The 19779-nt window shown below is 42.0% G+C and overlaps 1 protein-coding gene across 4 annotated transcripts in view; it reads left to right on the top strand.

Annotated features, from left to right (window-relative positions):
- The window catches only part of ACADSB (acyl-CoA dehydrogenase short/branched chain), a 33347-nt gene extending 15985 nt beyond the window's left edge, over positions 1-17362 (top strand). For 3 of the 4 annotated variants that reach the window (XM_045879013.3, XM_045879015.3, XM_054508445.1), the window contains exons 2-11: positions 1539-1698; positions 1901-2001; positions 4579-4785; positions 5320-5490; positions 6183-6308; positions 7773-7865; positions 10364-10453; positions 12161-12298; positions 14512-14611; positions 15318-17362. In XM_045879013.3, coding sequence (XP_045734969.1) covers positions 1539-1698; positions 1901-2001; positions 4579-4785; positions 5320-5490; positions 6183-6308; positions 7773-7865; positions 10364-10453; positions 12161-12298; positions 14512-14611; positions 15318-15388 — 1257 coding nt within the window. In that variant the 3' untranslated portion in view covers positions 15389-17362. Of the gene's footprint in view, positions 1-595; positions 1438-1538; positions 1699-1900; positions 2002-4578; positions 4786-5319; positions 5491-6182; positions 6309-7772; positions 7866-10363; positions 10454-12160; positions 12299-14511; positions 14612-15317 lie in introns of all 4 variants that reach the window. The other variant, XM_064595396.1, reaches the window with a different exon arrangement.
- The last annotated feature ends 2417 nt before the right edge of the window (positions 17363-19779 follow it).

Below are 19779 nucleotides of genomic sequence, written 5' to 3' on the forward strand. Positions count from 1 at the left end.
CGTACCCCTTTGGATCCCTACATTTGTATCTTTGGGGTAAATATACCCAGTAGTGCAATTGCTGGATCATATGGGAGCTCTATTTTCAACTTTTGAGGAACCTCCATACTGTTTTCCAGAGTGGTTGCAACAGCTTGCATTCCCACCAACAGTGTAGGAGGGTTCCCCTTTTTCCGCATCCCCGCCAACATCTGTCGTTTCCTGACTTGTTAATTTTAGCCATTCTGACTGGTGTGAGGTGGTATCTCATTGAGGTTTTGATTTGGATTTCCCTGATGCCGAGCGATGTTGAGCACTTTTTCATGTGTCTGTTGGCCATTTGGGTGTCTTCTTTGGAAAAATGTCTGTTCATGTCTTCTGCCCATTTCTTGATTGGATTCTTTGTTCTTTGGGTGTTGAGTTTGATAAGTTCTTTATAGATTTTGGATACTAGCCCTTTATCTGATATGTCATTTGCAAATACCTTCTCCCATTCTGTCGGTTGTCTTTTGGTTTTGTTGACTGTTCCCTTTGCTGTGCAAAAGCTTTTTATCTTGATGAAGTCCCAATAGTTCATTTTTGCCCTTGCTTCCCTTGCCTGTGGCGATGTTTCTAGGAAGAAGTTGCTGCGGCTGAGGTCGAAGAGGTTGCTGCCTGTGTTCTCCTCTAGGATTTTGATGGACTCCTGTCTGACATTGAGCTCTTTCAACCATTTGGAGTCTATTTTTGTGTGTGGTGTAAGGAAATGGTCCAGTTTCATTCTTCTGCATGTGGCTGTCCAATTTTCCCAACACCATTTGTTGAAGAGACTCTTTTTTCCATTCAGAGCCTGTTTTCTTAACTCTGTTGCTGCACCATCTCTGAAGCTGAAACACCAGAGAAGCTGAAACACTAGAACTGGCCTGGAAAACCAAGAGAGCCCTGGTGCCTGCAGCCCCCAGGGCAGGTCGACGGGGGGCTCTCCTCCCCGCTCAGTTGTCCCTGAGCCCTCACCTATTCCCGCCCCACTCTAGAATGCTCTTTGCAGTGGTCACCCAGTAGTGTTATTTATATTCAGGTTTCCCCTTCAAAGAAGTCCATGAAATGCAACATTTTGAGAATGAGTTCCAGGGCTCCTGGGTGGTGCAGTCGGTTGAGCCTCTGACTCTTAATTTCGGCTCAGGTCATGGTCTTAGGGTTGTGGGATTGAGCCCCAGGTGGGACTTAAAATTCTTTCTCTCACTCTGCCCCTGCCCCGCAAAATAAGTAAATCTTAAAAAAAAGAAAGAAAGAAAGAATTCCACCTAGAAAGTTCTATTTTCTTAAAGGTAAAAGCTAATCCTCTGGGAAATTTGTTGGTTAGAAGAGCTTATTGCTTGAATAAAGGATATAATGTTAAACTGGTTTGTGTTTTTGTTCACAAGACAGTGAATTTTAAAATGTTCCAGCTTCTGCTCCTCTTTTTTGGTGACCCAAGAGGTAAGAAGGGATTATAAAAGTTATTTCCAAAGAACCTAATGTTCAGATATGTCTCTACCTTGTGTGTGTGTGTTCCCTATTCAATGGGACTGTTCTGACAGCTAAGAAGAAACTTCCCAACTTGCCTGTCTTCTTGGAAAACTCCTCCCCGTGTCCTGAAATCTTCCCAGTCAGCAGCTCTCCTTGGTGTAACAAACCCCGGGCTGTCCTGTGCCCCCCTCCAGATGTTTACAGATGAGGAGATGATGATAAAGAACATAGGTGAGTAGACGGCCCAGTGTCACCTCCGGATCCATCTGGTCACCAGTTGGATCCAGTGTGAGATCCCATGACGTGTTGGGGGGTATGTTCAGTTTGTGAATGGAATTTTTTTTTATAATTTAAAACTTTTTTTTTTTTTTAAAGTAAAACCTGTCCTATTAAGAGAATAAAGACATTATCAGTATTTTTTTTCCCCCTACAGTTAACAAATTTGCCCAGGAACAGGTTGCTCCTCTGGTTTCAACAATGGATGAAAATTCAAAAATGGACACCTCGATAATACAAGGATTATTTCAACAAGGGGTATGTACTTTATAATTCTTCCCATTCCAAACTTTTGTATAAGTACTGTCCCTCTTTAAAATGTATGCATGTGTTTAAATTCAGGAACTGTAATGATAGCTTAATGAACTCTTCATTTCCTAGTCAAAATTATCTGTGTTCTCTTTTAAAGATTTTTATTTTTTTTATTTTTGAGAGAAAGAGATCATGAGCGGGGGGGAGGGGCAGAGGGAGAAGCAGGCTCCCCACTGAGCAGGAAGCCCGTGGCGGGGCTCGATCCCAGGACCCCGAGATCATGACCTGAGCAAAAGGCAGACGCTTCACAGACGGAGCCACCCAGGTGCCCCTCTGTGTTCTCTTTTAGGTTGAAATCCTAGTTAAATTCTTTTAAATTGATTTAGCATTTTAAATTAGGAATACCGTGCTTTTTAAGAGAAGGGCTCGGAAGCAAGAAAGAATGATTTCTTTAGATCTGTGGTCCTCAACCAGAGGCTGTTTTGTCCCCCAAGAGACATTTGGCAGTCTCTGGAGACATTTTTGGTGGTCACAACTGGGGGTGACGCTGGCATCTGGTGGGATAGAGGTCAGGCATGCTGCTAAACATCCTACAGTGTCCAGGACCGCCCCCCAACAAAGAGTGATCCAGCTCAACAATACCAAGATTGAGATTTAGTTAGTAAAACTTCACAGTAGACCATGTATTCTACCCGAGTCCCTCTGCACACCGCAAACTTAGAAGCAGAGGCGGCCTCTGAATCCCGCACTAACCAGGGAAACCGGTTTCCAGCTCCCTAAGTCGCAGAGCCCTTTAACAGAAGCCCAGTACACAACATGGATAAAAGTAGAACTGCTCCAGCATGGAGGCTCCGAGGAGAACACTGTCAAATGTTATCAGCATGGGCACTCCAAGGAGAACATTTTCAAAATCACCACACTTATTCATCACCTCTCCCTCTCTGTGGCTGTGAAGGGACGTTTGTTTATCTTTTATTTTGAATACTAGGAAATATCCCAGAACTGGTGCTCCTCTTCAGAGCCATTGGCTAAAATCTTGTCTGTTACCCTGCTGGAGAAAAACCGCCTTTTCCACCGAACCTAAATAGTTTTTCCTTTTCCCACTTTAAAGAGACCCGCTTGTGGGTACCATACCTAGTAGTGATTTTTCCACCTTTTTTAAAGCAATGAAAGGCTTGGGAACATGGAATCTTATCTGTGGGTCAGGTGGCATCTGGGAGTCCCATTTTTCGGGCAGGCTTCATCTTCATTGTTGGCAGAGCCTCTGGGCTGTTCTGAGAAGTATTAGTGTTCTACCCCTGAACATCACTCTCCTGACGGGGTGGTTCTTGCGGGCGGGATGGTCTGAAGCCCACAAGCTGCCCTTGCTTAGGTATAACCTCAGCTGGAGCGTCTGCTTGGTTGCACCTCCCACACCAGCTCTTCTCAGCCACCTCTTATCCCTATTTATGGTCCCCTGCCGTAGCAATAGCTGACAAAAACGGTATTTCCAAGGAGGAAAAATCGGTGGCTTTTTGGGAGAAGCAGTGTTTCTGACTGCTGTCCAGGAGACCATAACCAGATAGTTACCACGCCCTGTGTTTCCTCATCGAACATCATTTCTGGATCTCACCTTCTCAGTCTTCCCACTAACTTCCCCTCAGCTGACCCATAACCGCCGGGACCCAGACTGCAGCACGCTGTGATTCCAGAAGTGTCTGGGCAGAATAGAAAGCAGCATTAGCCTTTTATCTGTTAACAGCTTTGGGGCTTGAATTACCCGTACACACATTCTCTTTCTGAAATGAGGACACTTAAAAATGGAGAACTGTGGAAGCACGCTCTAGACTTAGGAGTAGCTGCTGAACAGTGAGACCGTCATTGGAAAGCTTGGCCAGCATCTGGTCGTGTTTACCAGGCCCCCTCCGCCTTGTCTGTTGGGGTTCTAGGAAACACCACCAGATGTCTGCTAACCACCTAGAATGCCCCAGAAGGAGTGGTCCTTCAGTTATCATCTTGGCTGAATGAGTCAAGGCAAGGAGCCTGCCTAGAAGGGATTGTGCCCCACTGCCTTCCTCCGACTCCCTGCGGTAGGAGACACTTTCTCATTCTTCCATTCCATCATCCTTTGAAGCGTTTTGCTGGTTTTTGTGTTTTAGATTCCATAAACAAATGGCAGTTCTAGCTTTAACCGCTTCCTTTTCAAGTATGTATAGTTTCTATTGTTTTTGTTACTTACAAGATAGTACAATAGCCATACCAATTTAAAATAAAATATACGTACAGTTTTAAAATTAGGAATCTATATAGTTAACATTTAATTTTGAACTTGTTCTTGCAAGGAATTTTCCCATATGGAAATTAGCTTTCTTGGCACCTGGGTGGCTCAGATGGTTAAGTGTCTGCCTTTGGCTCAGGTCATGATCCCAGGGTCCTGGGATCGAGCCCCACATCGGGCTCCCTGCTCAGCGTGGAGACTGCTTTTCCCTCTCCCTCTGCTGCTCCCCCCTGCTTGTGCTCTCTCTCTCTGTCAAATAAATAAAATCTTTAAGAAAGCTAATTTCTCTTTTCTTTTTTTATCTGTTTCCTTGTTTTTCCTTTTAGTTGATGGGTATTGAAATTGAAACAAAGTATGGAGGAACAGGAGCTTCCTTTTTTACATCTATCCTAGTGATAGAGGAATTAGCCAAAGTTGATGCCTCTGTGGCTTTGGTATGTGACATCCAGAACACAGTAGTTAACAATCTAATTAGAAAATACGGAACAGAAGAACAAAAGGCTACCTATTTGACCAAGCTTGCGACAGAAAAAGTAAGTCAATAGGAGTTGTTGAAATGAATCCGATCTCTTCTAAACTTAGGACATCTCCAGCTGCGATGTTGACTACTATCCAAGACCACAACGTGGCACCATTCAGTAATCAAGCAATGCTCAGGAAATTAATGCTACTTGAAAAATACACTCTGCCTCTCATTTCTGCTTGGAAATTCAAGAGAATAATCATCAGACAAAAAAATCTTTTTTGGGGGGGGGCCCCAGTTATATTTTCTTAATACTTTTGTTGGTGGTTTCATTTACAGTGAGATGTCTAGAAAACTGCAATTATTAGAACAAATTAATTAAATTTAACAATGAATCTGTGCGCTTAAGTCTTTAAATCTATCTTAGACAGGTGGTAGGGTATATTTTAGAAATGCTATAAAAATACTATTACGATTTTATAAGTACAGGCTTTTAAAAGTGGCTCAAGCTTTAAGCGACATGTGTTTATTTTACTGGAAGTATTTGTTACACAGAATACAAATACAGTTATTAACTTGGAAATTTTTTTGCTTGCACATGTAGGTAGGAAGTGTCTGCCTTTCAGAGGCTGGAGCAGGTAGTGATTTATTTGCCTTGAAGACCAGAGCTGATAAAAAGGGAAGCTATTATGTCATCAATGGGTCAAAGATGTGGATCAGCAACGCAGAATATGCAGGTATCTTCCTGGTGATGGCGAACGTAAACCCTGACCTTGTAAGTTTGAAAGCAGAATTTATTTTCCCCTTCCCACCTTTTCTCTTCATATCTCCTTCCTGCCTGCATTTTCAAAAGCTTTGTCTTCAAGTCCTCATTCTCCTCAGTACTGAAATGTTAGATAACTGACATCTTTTCAACCTTTTACTTACTAACCTCCCCGAATATATATGGTTGATGTGATTAGTATTACATGGAGGTCCATTTAGTAATTGCCACCTAAAATGTTATATCGGAAACTAATCTTTCATTTTGTAGGATTTCACATTTTCTATTTAAGAATGAATTTAAGTACCTACTTAGTACATTCATTTTTAAGAATATTTAGTTGGAAAATAGGTATATGGCAAAAAGGTAAATACATTTGATTGTCTTTTCTCTGACATAACATTTAATTGAATTACATTCAAAACTTTAAAGCATTTAACAAAATTAAATTTAAGACATGGAATGCTCATGATCACGTAATACTTTAGCGTATCTTAATAATTTTCATAGCCATAATGGTTAATTATAGACTTCTTCATTGTGAATCTAATGTTTTCCAAGTTTACTAATGCACCTGTTGCAGCTCTGAACCCATTAATAATAATGCCAAAGTTCAGTTTTAGTTTTCTGTTAACTTTCAGCTCTTGGAAACAGGGGATCCTATCAGTTCAAGTGTGGCATAGCATTTTATATCTTCTTTTTAGGGGTATAAAGGAATTACGTGCTTCCTAGTAGATCGTGACACTGAAGGCCTTCACATAGGGAAAGCGGAAAACAAAATGGGGATTAGAGCTTCTTCCACCTGCCCATTAACCTTTGAAAACGTCAAGGTAGGTATCTTAGAATTTCCAGCAAAAGACTGGCGTGAAATAAGCTTTGCACGGAACAACAGATGCACAAGTGTCACCATATTGAGCATGCACAGGAAAGTATTTTGTAAGACTTGGACGATGTTCTTAAGTGACATCTTGGCTAAATCTACTTTTCCCGAGAGTTTAAGTGAAGAGTGGAAACCTTTCTGCCCAGAAGCTGACCTCAGAGCCAATGCTGAGGGTTAATCCCATTTACACTTTTTAATTTACATGCTTAGGAACCATTTATACTTTATAAACTTGATACTGACTTCAGAGACGGACGTGCCGTGTATACCAAAGGCCACAAGGTGGGGATGTCGCCCAGTGAGCCTGAGAAAAGACCGGGCAGCGCCTCACAGTTTAGAGTGGAATCTGTTAAAAGTGAGGAAGAGAAAGAAGATGAAATCAGAGAGGGAGACAAACCATAAGAGACTCTTAACTCTAGGGAACAAACTGAGGGTTGCTGGAGGGGAGGTAGGGGCAGGGATGGGGCAACTGGGGGATGGGCATTAAGGAGGGCACATCATGTGATGAGCACTGGGTGTTATATGCAACTGATGAATCACTGAATTCTACCTCTGAAACTAATAATGCACTATGTTAATTAAATTGAATTTTTTAAAAAAGCGAGGAAGAGAAGATTGCCAGAATGCTTTTTAGAACTTGACACAGGTGGAACAGGCTTTGACAGGTTTTTTACACTCATATTATGGCTTGATCTTTTGGTTCATGAGTGAGCATGTGGGCATCCATGGGGTGACTTTGCAGATAGATGTTCGAGCCTCACTAATTCCCCCAGACTGGCTTCCTTCCTGCTTGCCCTTTCTTTCTCTGTTCTGCCCACTCCATCTTCTGAGGTTGTAAAGCTAAATGTATTGTTTTATTGTTCCTAGTCTAGATTTTTTAAAATTACAAATCAACATTTTAATCTGTTTCTTCTCTCCTTCCGCCCCTCCCTTGTGTGCTTATGCATGTGTGTGCACACAGCTCAGGTGATTTTCACAGGGTTAATAGTCTCAGCAGAAGAAAGGTTTGACACCCTTGATTTAGCCAAGTACTTACATGTTTTATGTAATTCCCAATATGTTCAATCTCATACTACAGCGTACAGGCAAGAATTGGGGAAAATGGTTATTCATTTGTTATTGATGGATTGTAGGAGATTCCCTTTTTCTAGATCCATTCATTCGTTCAACACATGCCTGTGCTGGGCGCTAGTGGAAGCGATAACAAGCAGCACCGACGTGAGTCCTGTCCTCTCCCAGAGCTATGTGGGAAGCCACGGAGAGGGAGACAGACGAGGGGTAGCCTTGGAGTTCACTGAAGTCCTGGGCTGGAGTCCTATCACACAGACTGGGAATGTTGTGTATGTAAAGCTATATAATCAAAACGAATTATGTAAAATTAAATGTAGAAATAATTGCACATTTTTCCTTTCAGGTTCCAGAAGCCAATATCCTGGGACAAATTGGACACGGCTATAAGTATGCCATAGGGAGTCTTAATGAAGGCAGAATAGGAATTGCTGCACAGGTTAGTCACGTTTTAGCCATTTTGCTTGAATTTCCACAGTGTGGGTCAATTAAAACGCAGGAAGAAAATAATGAAAAAAAAAAAAGAAAAAAAAAATGCAGTACAACTGATGAGTATTGGAAGTTGACCACAAGATGGCGCCCTTCCCTTCCGTGAGGTGGAAGAATGGCTTCTGACTGATTTCTTTCAGATCCCACTTTGGTCAATTATGTAACGCCCTGAGAACCAAACAATGGCTTAGTGGTGACGCTTTTTCTGCTTTGAGAACGTTAAGTATTATCCAATACCTGGATCGATAACTTCTCAAATATATTGTAAATTAAATATGCCTTTTAAAAAAAAAATCGCCTTTTCAGTTTTGGAAGTTCATTCTAGAAGAAAAATTTTTTTAATTAAAAATACCAAATATTCTGTGTAGTAAGGGTCTGTAATCTGTAAAGAATTAGTGTTTTGCCTGGGAAAATCAGGCAATTTTGTGTGTGTGGTGCTCGAAATAAAATAGCCACAATTAAATGGATATATACGATGAGAACTATGCCATGTTTTTAGCCAAATTTGCCCTTTATAATGCACATTACATTTTTCTATGAAGCGAAATTGGTTGATTTCTTGATTAACAAAATGAGTAGCGTCTTTGGTTTTATTATAAATGTCATTTTGGGGATGCCTGGCTGGCTCAATCGGCAGAGCATGTGACTCTTGTTCTTGGAGTTATGAGTTCAAGCCCCACGTTGGGTGTAGAGGTTACTTAAAAATAAACTCTTTTGTAAAAAATGTCATTTTGTAGACTATATTTGTTTATTTTTAATTAGTGAACATCCCAAATTCAAAAACTTGAAGCGTTTCGATTTTGAAGATGTTATACATATTAGCTATTGGAATAGTTAACTGTTGTAGTATTCCTCTAGATTTTTTTTTTTTTTTTTTTGCTGCTGTTAATTTGCTAACAAAACATTCTTAGATCAAAACTTAACCCGTGTTTCTCACAAAGCTACATCATGAGAGAAATGACTTATCTGTTCTTTTTACTGTTTTTCTGTGATTTATTTCATCAGATATGGCATTAAAAACTGTAGGACTGGATCTCCTTGTTCTCACATGTATAAATAATACAGATACTCTGCCGGTAAAATACACAGCCTGGGCTTTCATCTAATTACTCCAAGTTATCTTATAACCTAATTAAAAGTTAAGGTCAGGTAGTTATTATTTCTTGGTTAACACTGTGGATGCCTTTTAGAGAAAGAGTTACATATAACAGCGAACTGAAGGCATCTATCCTCAAAACTGCAGCCGAAGACAATTTAGTTTTTCAGGATTGATAGTGAAAACATTTTACAGAGATGGAAAAGCCTATTGTGATTGACAACTGGTCATTTTAATTTTCACGTCAACGTAGGATATTATCAGCATGCTGTAAGAGTTTGGTGACATCATCTTATCTCAGCCAAAAGTGCAATGGGTTGCTGCCCCACTGAAGTTTGGGCTGGGTGTGTGGGGGGGTGTCCTTTAATAATTTTTAGCTCGATAGTCTGTTCTCCAGAAAATTTAAAATAAAAGGCTAAAGGAAAATGTGAATGAACACTAATGAAATATTGATGTTTGTGGGCATTTCCCCCAAAGCTTTCCCTATTGATTTTTTTTTTTCTTTTTCTAAAACCCACATACTTTGACATAATGAGGGATAGTGACTTCATGGCCACCTAGTGTTGGAATGGAGAAACCGTTTCTGAGCTTGAATCAGTCAGTGGGTTGGTTAGTAACGAGACGGTTCAGCTGAGATTGCCACCATGGCCTGACTGGTCCCAGCACATAAATCTGTGTCTTTAACAGGTGCTCTCAGTGTAGCCCTGCAGGAAACCAGTCAGGTTTGAAAACGCTGCTCCCTCGGCCACTCACGCCCTCCACTCCCAACATTTGGATTCAGTCCTTAGACCTCACATCACTTTTTTTTTTTTTTATCAAGTTCCCACAAATGAACCTAATGTGCAGCCAGGGTTGGGCAACACTGTTCTTTTATGTTCTAGTGCCCTTTCCCCTGAAGCTCTTATTAATCCTGATAATATGCAACACAGACAGGAAGATAGAAGGTTAAGGAGTGACCTTCCACGTTGAAGGACTAGAGAGAGCTGCTCTATAGTCTTCGAGGCCAGTTGAGAGCAAAATTTCCATGGCTCACTTTATGCCTGGAGGATCAGAGCTTGAACGAGAAGCTTCCTTAGAAGTAACCTGGTTGTATGAAAACAGCTGAGCCGAGGATTTACCTCTGCTAGAATTAAACAGACTCCTATTTATATGAAATCACTCGAATCTTCTCCCAGTCACTGGAAGTTAAGTTCTACAAATGCAGTGGGTGAAGGTACCACCTTTGTGCCTCCAGTCTTCCCCTATCCCCCAACGATTCAATTTGCCTGTAAAAGGAATTTATACCCTGAATAATTAAAAACGTAAACTTAACAACAAAATAAGAAATTCTCTCTTTTTTTTTTTTTGAACAGATGCTGGGACTCGCTCAAGGGTGCTTTGACTACACTATTCCCTATATGAAAGAAAGGATGCAGTTTGGCAAAAGGATATTTGATTTTCAGGTACATAATTATTAGCCTCTTTGTACTGAACCATCCTCCCAAGGTTTCGTGCTAATGAAGAGCTGTGTCATAAAGCCGTGAGGGAGTCCCCTTGGCGGGGGGGGGCGGATTTTAATGGGAAAGATGGAGAAGAGGAAGGAATAGGTCTTAGGGTGCATACCTCTGAATGCCTGGACCTTCTCCAAGGGCAGAACAGCAGTCCTTGAGGCCCACCTGTGGCATGACTCCAGATATCTTGATGAGCACTTTAGAGTTGTCTCTGCACTGCTTCCCAAGTTCTAGGGCATGGGGTCTGCAGTCAGGCATCCAGGGCTCAAATCCCGGCTCTCTGTCTTACCAGCTGTAGGCCGTGGACAAGTTACCTCACCCTTTAAGCCCCACTGCTGCATCTCTAAACTAAAGAGAATACCAGGGTGACTGCATCAGATAGGTGTGGAGAGTATTTAGCATGTTGCCTGAGTGTGACAAGTGCTCAGTAAATGGTAACACACGTTAGGAATCCTCTGTGCAAGACAGCCACGCAGTAATCTCCAACGACTACACTTTGACACTCCTTTCTGGTAGAAGGTACAGTTTGCTGCAGTGAGTGCAAATGAGATGTTCTCAGCCAAGTGCGTTGAAAGATACTGGCCTGGTCTAATGATGTGGCTTCTTGGAGCTCCCCAGATAAGGAGACCGCTGGGGGCAAGTGGCATCTTCCAGGCCATGTGGAGGCCTCGCCAGGTTAGGGAAGGCCCGGAGTGGCAGCCTACCGAGCTCACGCAAGCACTTTACCTAAAAATCCGGAGTAATTACTTTACATGTTTGTAAAACCTCCCTGTAAGCAGCTCGAGGCTCTAAGTCCAATTTCTTACTACCTTCCCGGCTCTGTTGGCCTGCATTGTCTTCAGGTGCCGTAATAAGGACTTGGCCTTAGACAAGCACACACAGATTGCATGTGCATAGAGATTCCAGGCACAGTGCGTTCTGGCCTGGGTGCACAGTGGGCATGTGCAGTCAGTTCAAGGCCTGGAAGGACTGAGCATTTCGGGCCCGGCCAGGGCCTTCCACAGCCCGTGCTCCCTGGGCATCTTAGCCATGGGAAACGGAAGCACCTAGAGACTGAGTTCCCAAGGACATACAGTTAGTCAGGTGTCAGACCGTAGGTGTTTCATCTTGGCTTCTGATCCTATTTTCATTTCATTATACTAGAGTACTTTCTCAGAGCCAGCTACCACAGAGATTGCAAGGAAAGGGACAGAATATGAAGACAGTTTGTGGGAGGCTTTAGATCTCCTTTGTTTCTGTGTCTGGAGTTGGCGAGGGGGAAGGATACGGGGTCAGGTGAACTAACAGATATAATCATGACACTTCTCTAAAGATACCTCGTATGGGTAATTAAAAGAAAACTGTTAAGCTTAATTTTGATCATAGAATGGGTTTAAACTAATTATTAAATAGAGCAAATTGTTAAACCTAATTTTGTGATTATTTTTTAAATCTTGACAATTATACAGAATTACATGAACTTTGAAAGTTTTCTAAAAACAATTTCATTGTAGATTGCAGATTTTTAAGTATTTCTACAAAATGAATGCAAATTCTGTTCCCGGGGGTGTGGGGGGGGTATGTTTTCAGCCTGTCAGTGTTCCATATCCAGGCAAGACTTTGAGGATAAGCTGTGTTTTCAGAAATCATAATTCTCTAACTTGGATCTGAATGTTCCAGGGACTCCAACACCAAGTGGCCCATGTTGCCACCCAGCTGGAAGCTGCAAGATTGCTAACCTACAACACTGCTAGGCTTTTAGAAGCTGGAAAGCCATTCATAAAAGAAGCATCTATGGCCAAATACTATGCCTCAGAGGTAAAACAACAAACAACCGAAATACGTAATTCAGCCTTCTTCCCCTCTGCACCCCCATTATGTATGTATTAACCTTTTCACTTGGGGGTATTGATGGAGCATTTGTTTTTCAACTAAAATAGCATAGACTTTCCAGTTCTTACAATAGAAAAGCAAAATTGCAAACCTTCCATAGAAAAGCGCTTTAATTCTATGAGGTCTCAGTGTTTTCACAGGCTCTTCAGTGGAAACTGAGTCACCCAATTCAGGTAGAACACCCATCAGTGAATCCCTGGGTGAGCCTCATCTGAATGATGGCATCCCATCCCTGGTTTCTGATTGGGGCAAATCATGTGAAGTAAAAACAGCAAGAAGAGATTGTTCATGTTTCGGTTGAATGTTTTCTGTTGATACCTAAAGCATTCTCTGTTTAACCCGGTAGACTTTGGCTGGAGAACTTTGCCAAATCACTGGCTGCTACTTCCCAACCTCTGTAGTTTGTCTTAGTCATTCCATAGCTTGGAATAATCCCTTAACCTCTCAGCCCTCAAATTTCATCACCTGCCTCAACCTCCCTTCTGGGTTCCAGACTAATAGATCCAATTTCCACTGGACCTGCCCACCCCATTGTACCAGTCAGGGACCTGAGCCATCTGCCACCCTGTTCCCCCTCATCCCCACCTTGAACCCCATCATCAGTTGCTGAGGGTTCTGCCCCCTGAGTATTTCTTGCACTTAACATATTTCTCTCCCCTTCCACTGCCCCCTGTTGTCCAAGCCGTGCCATTTCTTGACCAGACGACCCCACTCACCTTCTGACTGTTCGTTGGACCCTGTTGCTTCTTCCTCCAGTCCGGTCTTCCCTTTTCAGAATGTCCAGGAGACCGTGTCACTCCAGCTTAACCTTCATGGCTTCTCACAGCAAAAGGGACAATATTTGTATTCATTTCCTGCTGCTTTTAACAAAAATTTAGTGGCCTAAAACAATACAATTTTATTATCTCATGGCTCTGGAGGTCAGAAGTCTGAGTTATCATTGGGATAAAATCAGAGTGTCAGCAGAGCTGCCTTTCAGAGGCTCTGGAGAGAATCCATTTCCTCACTCTTCCCGCTTCTCGAGGCTTCTCACATTCCCCCATTCACAGCCCCGTCCTCCACCTTCGAGGCTCTCGGGGGAGCGTGTTCAAATCTGGTTTTGGCTCTCTTGCCTCCCTCTTTCCCTTAAGGGGACCCTCACGATGCCATTGGCCACACCCAGGCTAGCCAGGACCATCTCCCATCTCAAAGCCCTCAACTTACCACATCTGTGGGTCCCCATGGTCATGTAAGGTAACAAACATTACCGTTCCTGGGGAGTAGCATGTGGACGTCTTTGGGGGCCGTCGCAGTCTTCAGCCCGCCTGCCATCATGAGGCCCACCTGCCTCTCCATTCTCTTCACAGTGTGCCCTGACCCCGGCCCACGGCCCCCCAGGTCCCTGAGGGTGATAAGCCCGTTTTCCCCCTGAAGCACTCCCACATGTCCCTCAACTTGAAAGGTCCCCTAACTCGTCCTTTGGGGCTCAGCAAAGCTGTCATTTCCTCGCACGCTCCCCCCGCCAACCCCTAAATCACATCAGTTTTCCCAGCCAGCTCTTCTGTTGCCCTGTAGACTTTACCTGTTTCTGTAATTGTTAGTTTGCTGTGTGAACCAAAAAGGGCAGTGACCGGCCACCCCCCACCATGGTTTACCCAGTGGCTGGCCGAGTGCGTGAGATAAAGAAGGCCCTTGATAAATATTTGCTAAATGAATGATGCCTGTTGGCAGCATGTGACTGTGTCTGATCAGTACCCTAATTTTCTTTTCTTTTTTTTTAATATTTTATTTATTTATTCATGAGAGACAGAGAGAGAGGCAGAGGGAGAAGCAGGCTCCCTGCCGAGCAGAGAGCCCGATGCGGGACTCGATCCCAGGACCCTGGGATCGTGACCTGAGCCGAAGGCAGACGCTTAACCATCTGAGCTACCCAGGCGCCCAGTACCCTAATTTTCTTAAGAAAATGGGAATTTTGTGAATTAATAGGACAGTTTACATTAATGGTTTAGGGAAGGAGACTGAAGAGACAATGCTAGGTAACTTCAGTCCTTCCACTTGCCAATAGCAGTGAATCCATGTTACTAGACTATTCTGCAGGAGTGTTTATGGTGCATCAGTTACGTGGTCTCAACACGTCATTTGCTGCTTGGTTTTGGCAGGTTGCAGGCCTCACAACTAGTAAGTGTATTGAGTGGATGGGAGGAGTCGGCTACACCAAAGATTACCCTGTGGAAAAATACTTCCGAGATGCAAAAATTGGTAAACAGATTTTTTACGTTTTGTTTTATTTGCCTCTGTGGCTGTTGGGGCTGCTGTGTTTGATTTTATCCTACGATACTCAGGCAAAGGCAGTTTTACTCTCTTCAATCTTGGGTTTATTGGCTCTCTTCTGTGGCTGGGTTTTTCCCCCCACCTTTTTCTTCAAGAAAAAGATGGATGTATATCTTTTAAAACCTCAAATTGCCTTTTTAAATCCCTCAACAGGCCTTTTAGTAAAAGTGCAACAAAATCAGCTGTTGTAATTTTTCTTTCACTAAACATGTTAATACATTTGATGTGTTGAATGCCGTTCTTTGAAGCGAAGTTCTAATTCCAGAAGCCTCATGCCTAATCAAGCCTGAGTGTTCTGATGCTCCACTACCAGGTGGGAAGACGAAAACGAGGGGTTGTCAAAGCTGCCCGTTCCTGAGGGACAGTCCAGACTTATGCATTGATAGTTGAGGAACGACAAACTTCAGCTGTTTCATACTGATTCTGGAATCAGCATCCAGTTTCCAAAATGGAATATTATCATCTCATAGATAGAATGACTTTGTCATATTGTACCATATTCAGGGACATGGAGTGATGTCACTGGGGACAGTCTTATAGCAACCACAGAGGTGACATGTAAGAGCAATTTCTTGTGTAGACATGTAGCTGTGGGTGCGCTCCTAATTGTTCCTTTTGCTCCCTTTTGTTTAAGGTACAATATATGAAGGAACTTCAAATATCCAGCTGAACACCATTGCAAAGCACATTGGTGCAGAATACTGACCTCCGAGGGAGTGGGGCCTCTCCCCCTGGTTGCTGGTAGAAAATTCTGAACTATCGTGCCTTGTTGGGGAAGTAAACCTCCACAACATCGAAGCATTCTGTTTAAGCCCTTAGTCATGGTTCTTGGGCTAGACCTTTACCGTTTTATCTGTTGTTCCAGTCTGCATCAGAGACGCATGGGAAATCATTTTTCGAATTTGGGAAGAAATGCATCCATATTTTCTCCAGAACTATTTTTAGAGTTGTGTACGTATTAATCATTCCAACTTTGGGGCAGACAGAAGTTTCACTCTGTCAGCATTTGGAAAAATACATTTGAAGTATTACTTAACAGACATGGCTATTTTATATTCCTGTTAAATTTTTATTTTTTAAAATCATTTGGAGAAGGTTTTGTCACAGTTGGCAGTTCTATAGATCAATTCTGAGTTTCTAAACTAGGTAGAAACTGAAAATGTATTTAGAAAAATCTAAAAAAAGTTTAAGTTAAAGAAAAATCTGAAAGTTCTAGTTCTAAATATCTGGAAGTGGGTGGAAAATAGTGTATAGTTCTATAGATCATATGATTGAAGACATTATTTTAACAAAGTAAAGCAATATAATTGTTGCTATAATTGACCTGCATAAAAGATGCATTTCATGATGATATCAGCAGATCATTTTATTTACTTATTTTTTTTGACATTTGATTTTTTTTTTTTTTTTTTTGAGAGAGAGAGAGAGAGAGAGCACATGTGAGAGGGGAGGGTCAGAGGGAGAAGCAGACTCCCTTGCTGAGCAGGGAGCCCGATGTGGGACTCGATCCCGGGACTCCAGGATCATGACCTGAGCCGAAGGCAGTCGCTTAACCAACTGAGCCACCCAGGCGTCCCTCAGCAGATCATTTTAAAAACAAGTCTCTTGGGGCACCTGGCTGGCTTAGTCAGTAAAGCAATGCGTGACTCTTGATCTCAGGGTTGTGAGTTCGAGCCCCATGTTGGGCATGGAGCCCACTTACAAAAAAAATCTAAAACAAGTCTCTCTATTAGTTTTCAAGCATAAACTTTAAGTAATTTTGTTTCATAATCAGAACATATTCAATATTATAATATTCATTGTATTGTGCACTACTTCTCAACAATGTCATTTCTTTCTATATTTGAATTGAATAGTGTTTCCTCAAACTTAGTTATTGGGCCTGATCATGAATAGTAATGCAGAAATTATGTTTTGGTTCAGTGATGTTCAAGAGAGAGAAATCTTGTTCCTGTAAAGAAGTATATCTGGGGCGCCTGGGTGGCTCAGTCGTTAGGCGTCTGCCTTCGGCTCAGGTCATGATCCCGGGGTCCTGGGATCGAGCCCCGCATCGGGCTCCCTGCTCCACGGGAAGCCTGCTTCTCCCTCTCCCACTCCCCCTGCTTGTGTTCCCTCTGTCGCTGTCTCTCTCTCTCTGTCAAATAAATAAATAAAATCTTTAAAAAAAAAAAAGTATATCAAAATCTTACAAGGAATGAGAGAAGGGGCCTGTAGAGTTTGAAAAAACATTCAGTGGTGTAAAAAATAATATAAAAATAATTTTATATCGGGAAAGAAAAAATCTATTGTTTCACAGTACAATAGATTATGGAAAGGCAGAGCTCAACAAAATGTATAGGTGGTGATGCCATTTTTTTTTAAGACAAGACGAGGATCCAGACGCACTGGCTCCCAGTTCAGTGCTCTGCCTCCTATTTGACGTCATCTCTGTTCAACAAATTTTGGATTTCAGTCTCGTTATACTTCAGTATTCTTGTTGATTTATTTTAGGTGTAACTGACAAAGAGTTAATATTTCAAAAGTATTGCCACTGATCATTGTCATTACTTACATATATTAATCACCTCCCAAAGACACCAGCTCCCGTAGGTTAAAGTTGGCATGTTCGATGTGACGATTATTGTCTGATTTGGTTTTATGATTATGACGTATGTTAGTAAATGCACTAGTTATATCCTTGCTGCTGTACTTTTGCTGATCTTTCATAAAGTGAAAGTTTTGTTTTAATGGTATAATATCAATCAGGCTATTCAATATTACAAAATCAGTATTCTGTGGAGAATAAAAAAATACAGCACTCGGTTAACTGGAGATTTTTGCTACTCGGACAAAGCAAAACTGTTACACATACAGATAAAGTAACCAAATAATGTAATCTTCCTGCAAAATGCAGAACACTTTCGTTTCCCAAGCTGATAGCTTGCCTCTCATGTGAGCCAATTTCGTTTGTTTTCAGAGAAGAGGTCTCACAATGTAGACCAAGTTTAATTTCTGAAGCTAGAGAAAATTTTACCAGGGGACCCTTTTTTTTTTTTTTTTGCTGAAGCAACTCTTCAGTAGAGAGGTCACCTCTTTTGAGCACATCTTACCGTATAGGTTTTATCTAGCTGATATTTATGTCTGTGCTTTATAGTCCTACTTTGGGAAATTTTATATTGTTGTGTCTTTTACTCAGTGATATGCTATAACCTAATGCCATCGGAGGCTTCAGCCTATCTGTTCCCCGGTATTTCCTACATTAGTTTAGAAATCCAGATATCAGTCCCTTTCTTCTTTTGTCATTCAGTGGCATGTGCCGAGCATTCACAGCATCTAAGGGTCTAAAGCGCTGCACAGAGCTGAGAAAGACTAGATACTTATCGAAATGTGTGTTCATCTCAGGTGTCGCTTTTCTGTTCTCATTAGTATGTCCTCACACGGAGATTGAATAGGAAAGTACCAAGGCCAACCCTACGCAAAAGTACTTCTTTAGATCCTTTAGAATGATGACTCTGAGCGCTAATATCTCTTGAGGTCTCATCAGCCGTTACTCTACACTCTTGGCACATATTAACTCATAACAACCCTATGCAGTAGGTGCTCCTGTTAACCCATTTTACAGGTCAGGAGACTGAGGTATGGAGAGCTTAAATAAGATGCTTACTGGCACATAACAGAGATGATGCAAACTTGGGCAGTCTGGCCGATGAGGGCCATCCCAGATTCGTTCCTCTGGTCTGACAGGTTCATTAATCTTCAGGAGGCTTCCAGTAAGATGCCACTAGGATCTTTTCAAACAGAGAAGCTAGCTGGGAAGAGGGCCTGTGAGATAAATCAGTAGGGGAGGTGGGAGCCCGCGTGTTCTGGGAGAAAAACTGGGGAGTGGGGTGTGCAGGGCGATGGAAAGATGCGGCTGGAAGGAGAGCGAAGTACTGAAAAGGGCACTAAAGCAATTCCAGAAAATGTCCTCCCCTCCAGAGGGATCTGGAAGTTTCCCTGAGGCAGGAAGAATGACAGAGCAGGATAAAAAGCTGAGTGGGTGGTACAGGATGTTCCGTCCGCAGTGATCTATAGGGAGAGCTACCATATAAAGGAAAAAAGCTAACTTTACAAAAGTTAGTGGTAAGTAGGAAACAAAATCAGGTAGGGCTACAGCCCAGCATAGCAGTGCTTATGGTATAAATGGGTTAAACTCATCCATGAAAAATAAAAGATGTTAAGATGGGACAAAAGGAAAATGTAAATCCTGGCTGCAAACAGTTAGAAACACCAAAAAACAGCAGCGTGGGAGAGTCAAAAGGACCAGGGAAGACGGTAGGACTTCCTCAAGAAGGGCCAGCACTGAATTAAAGGCGCAGACCATAAGCAAACAGGAAGATCTCACCAAGAAGGCCCAGTAGTCATGAACTTTGTCTCTAACAACGTAATTGGAGCAAAACAAATAGAAATACGATGAAAAACATTGACAAAGCCATCATCACAGGCGCTGACTCAGAAATCAACAAACCTAGCAGAAGGTAAGCAGGGACCCAGAGGGTTGGGATAGCTGTAATTAACAAGTTTGGGGTCTATGGAGAGATTGTTCTTTTCAAATGCCAATGAATGACCCTGTGGAATTTGCAACAAAGGAAATTCCTACAAATTCCAAAAAAAACCAAAATTGTGTAAGCAACATCCACCGTACACAGTGAGAAGTGAATTACATGGCAAAAAGGCAGGATACAAAAAAAGCTAACCGTAACTTTAAATAACTTTGGTTAATTCAAACATAAAAATAGAGATTATGGATTGTGGACAAAGGTATGGGAAGCCCAGCTGTCTTGGTCCAGCACTTATGGGAGGACAGATAAGAAGGAAAGTCACAGACTTTAGGGCAGCAGGATTGGTAGTAGTGAAAATTAGAGATGCTTAAGAGAATAAATACATGATATTTATACATTTATACAATGATAGTATACATACTATACATCCCTTGTGGCGGTTTAAAAGAATAAGATCCGTGTACTGAGTTGGAAGTCCTCACCAAATTTATTGTTAAAAAAAATAACATCGAATATTTGTGCACAGCGGTACAAATCTATTTCTGTAAGGCCAAGTACATCCAGAAATTTTTGTCA

This window comes from Mirounga angustirostris, unplaced genomic scaffold (assembly GCF_029215605.1).
Source record: "Mirounga angustirostris isolate CCGP_5_RB_7025 unplaced genomic scaffold, mMirAng1.0.hap1 SCAF_6, whole genome shotgun sequence".
Classification (NCBI taxonomy): Eukaryota; Metazoa; Chordata; class Mammalia; order Carnivora; family Phocidae; genus Mirounga; species Mirounga angustirostris.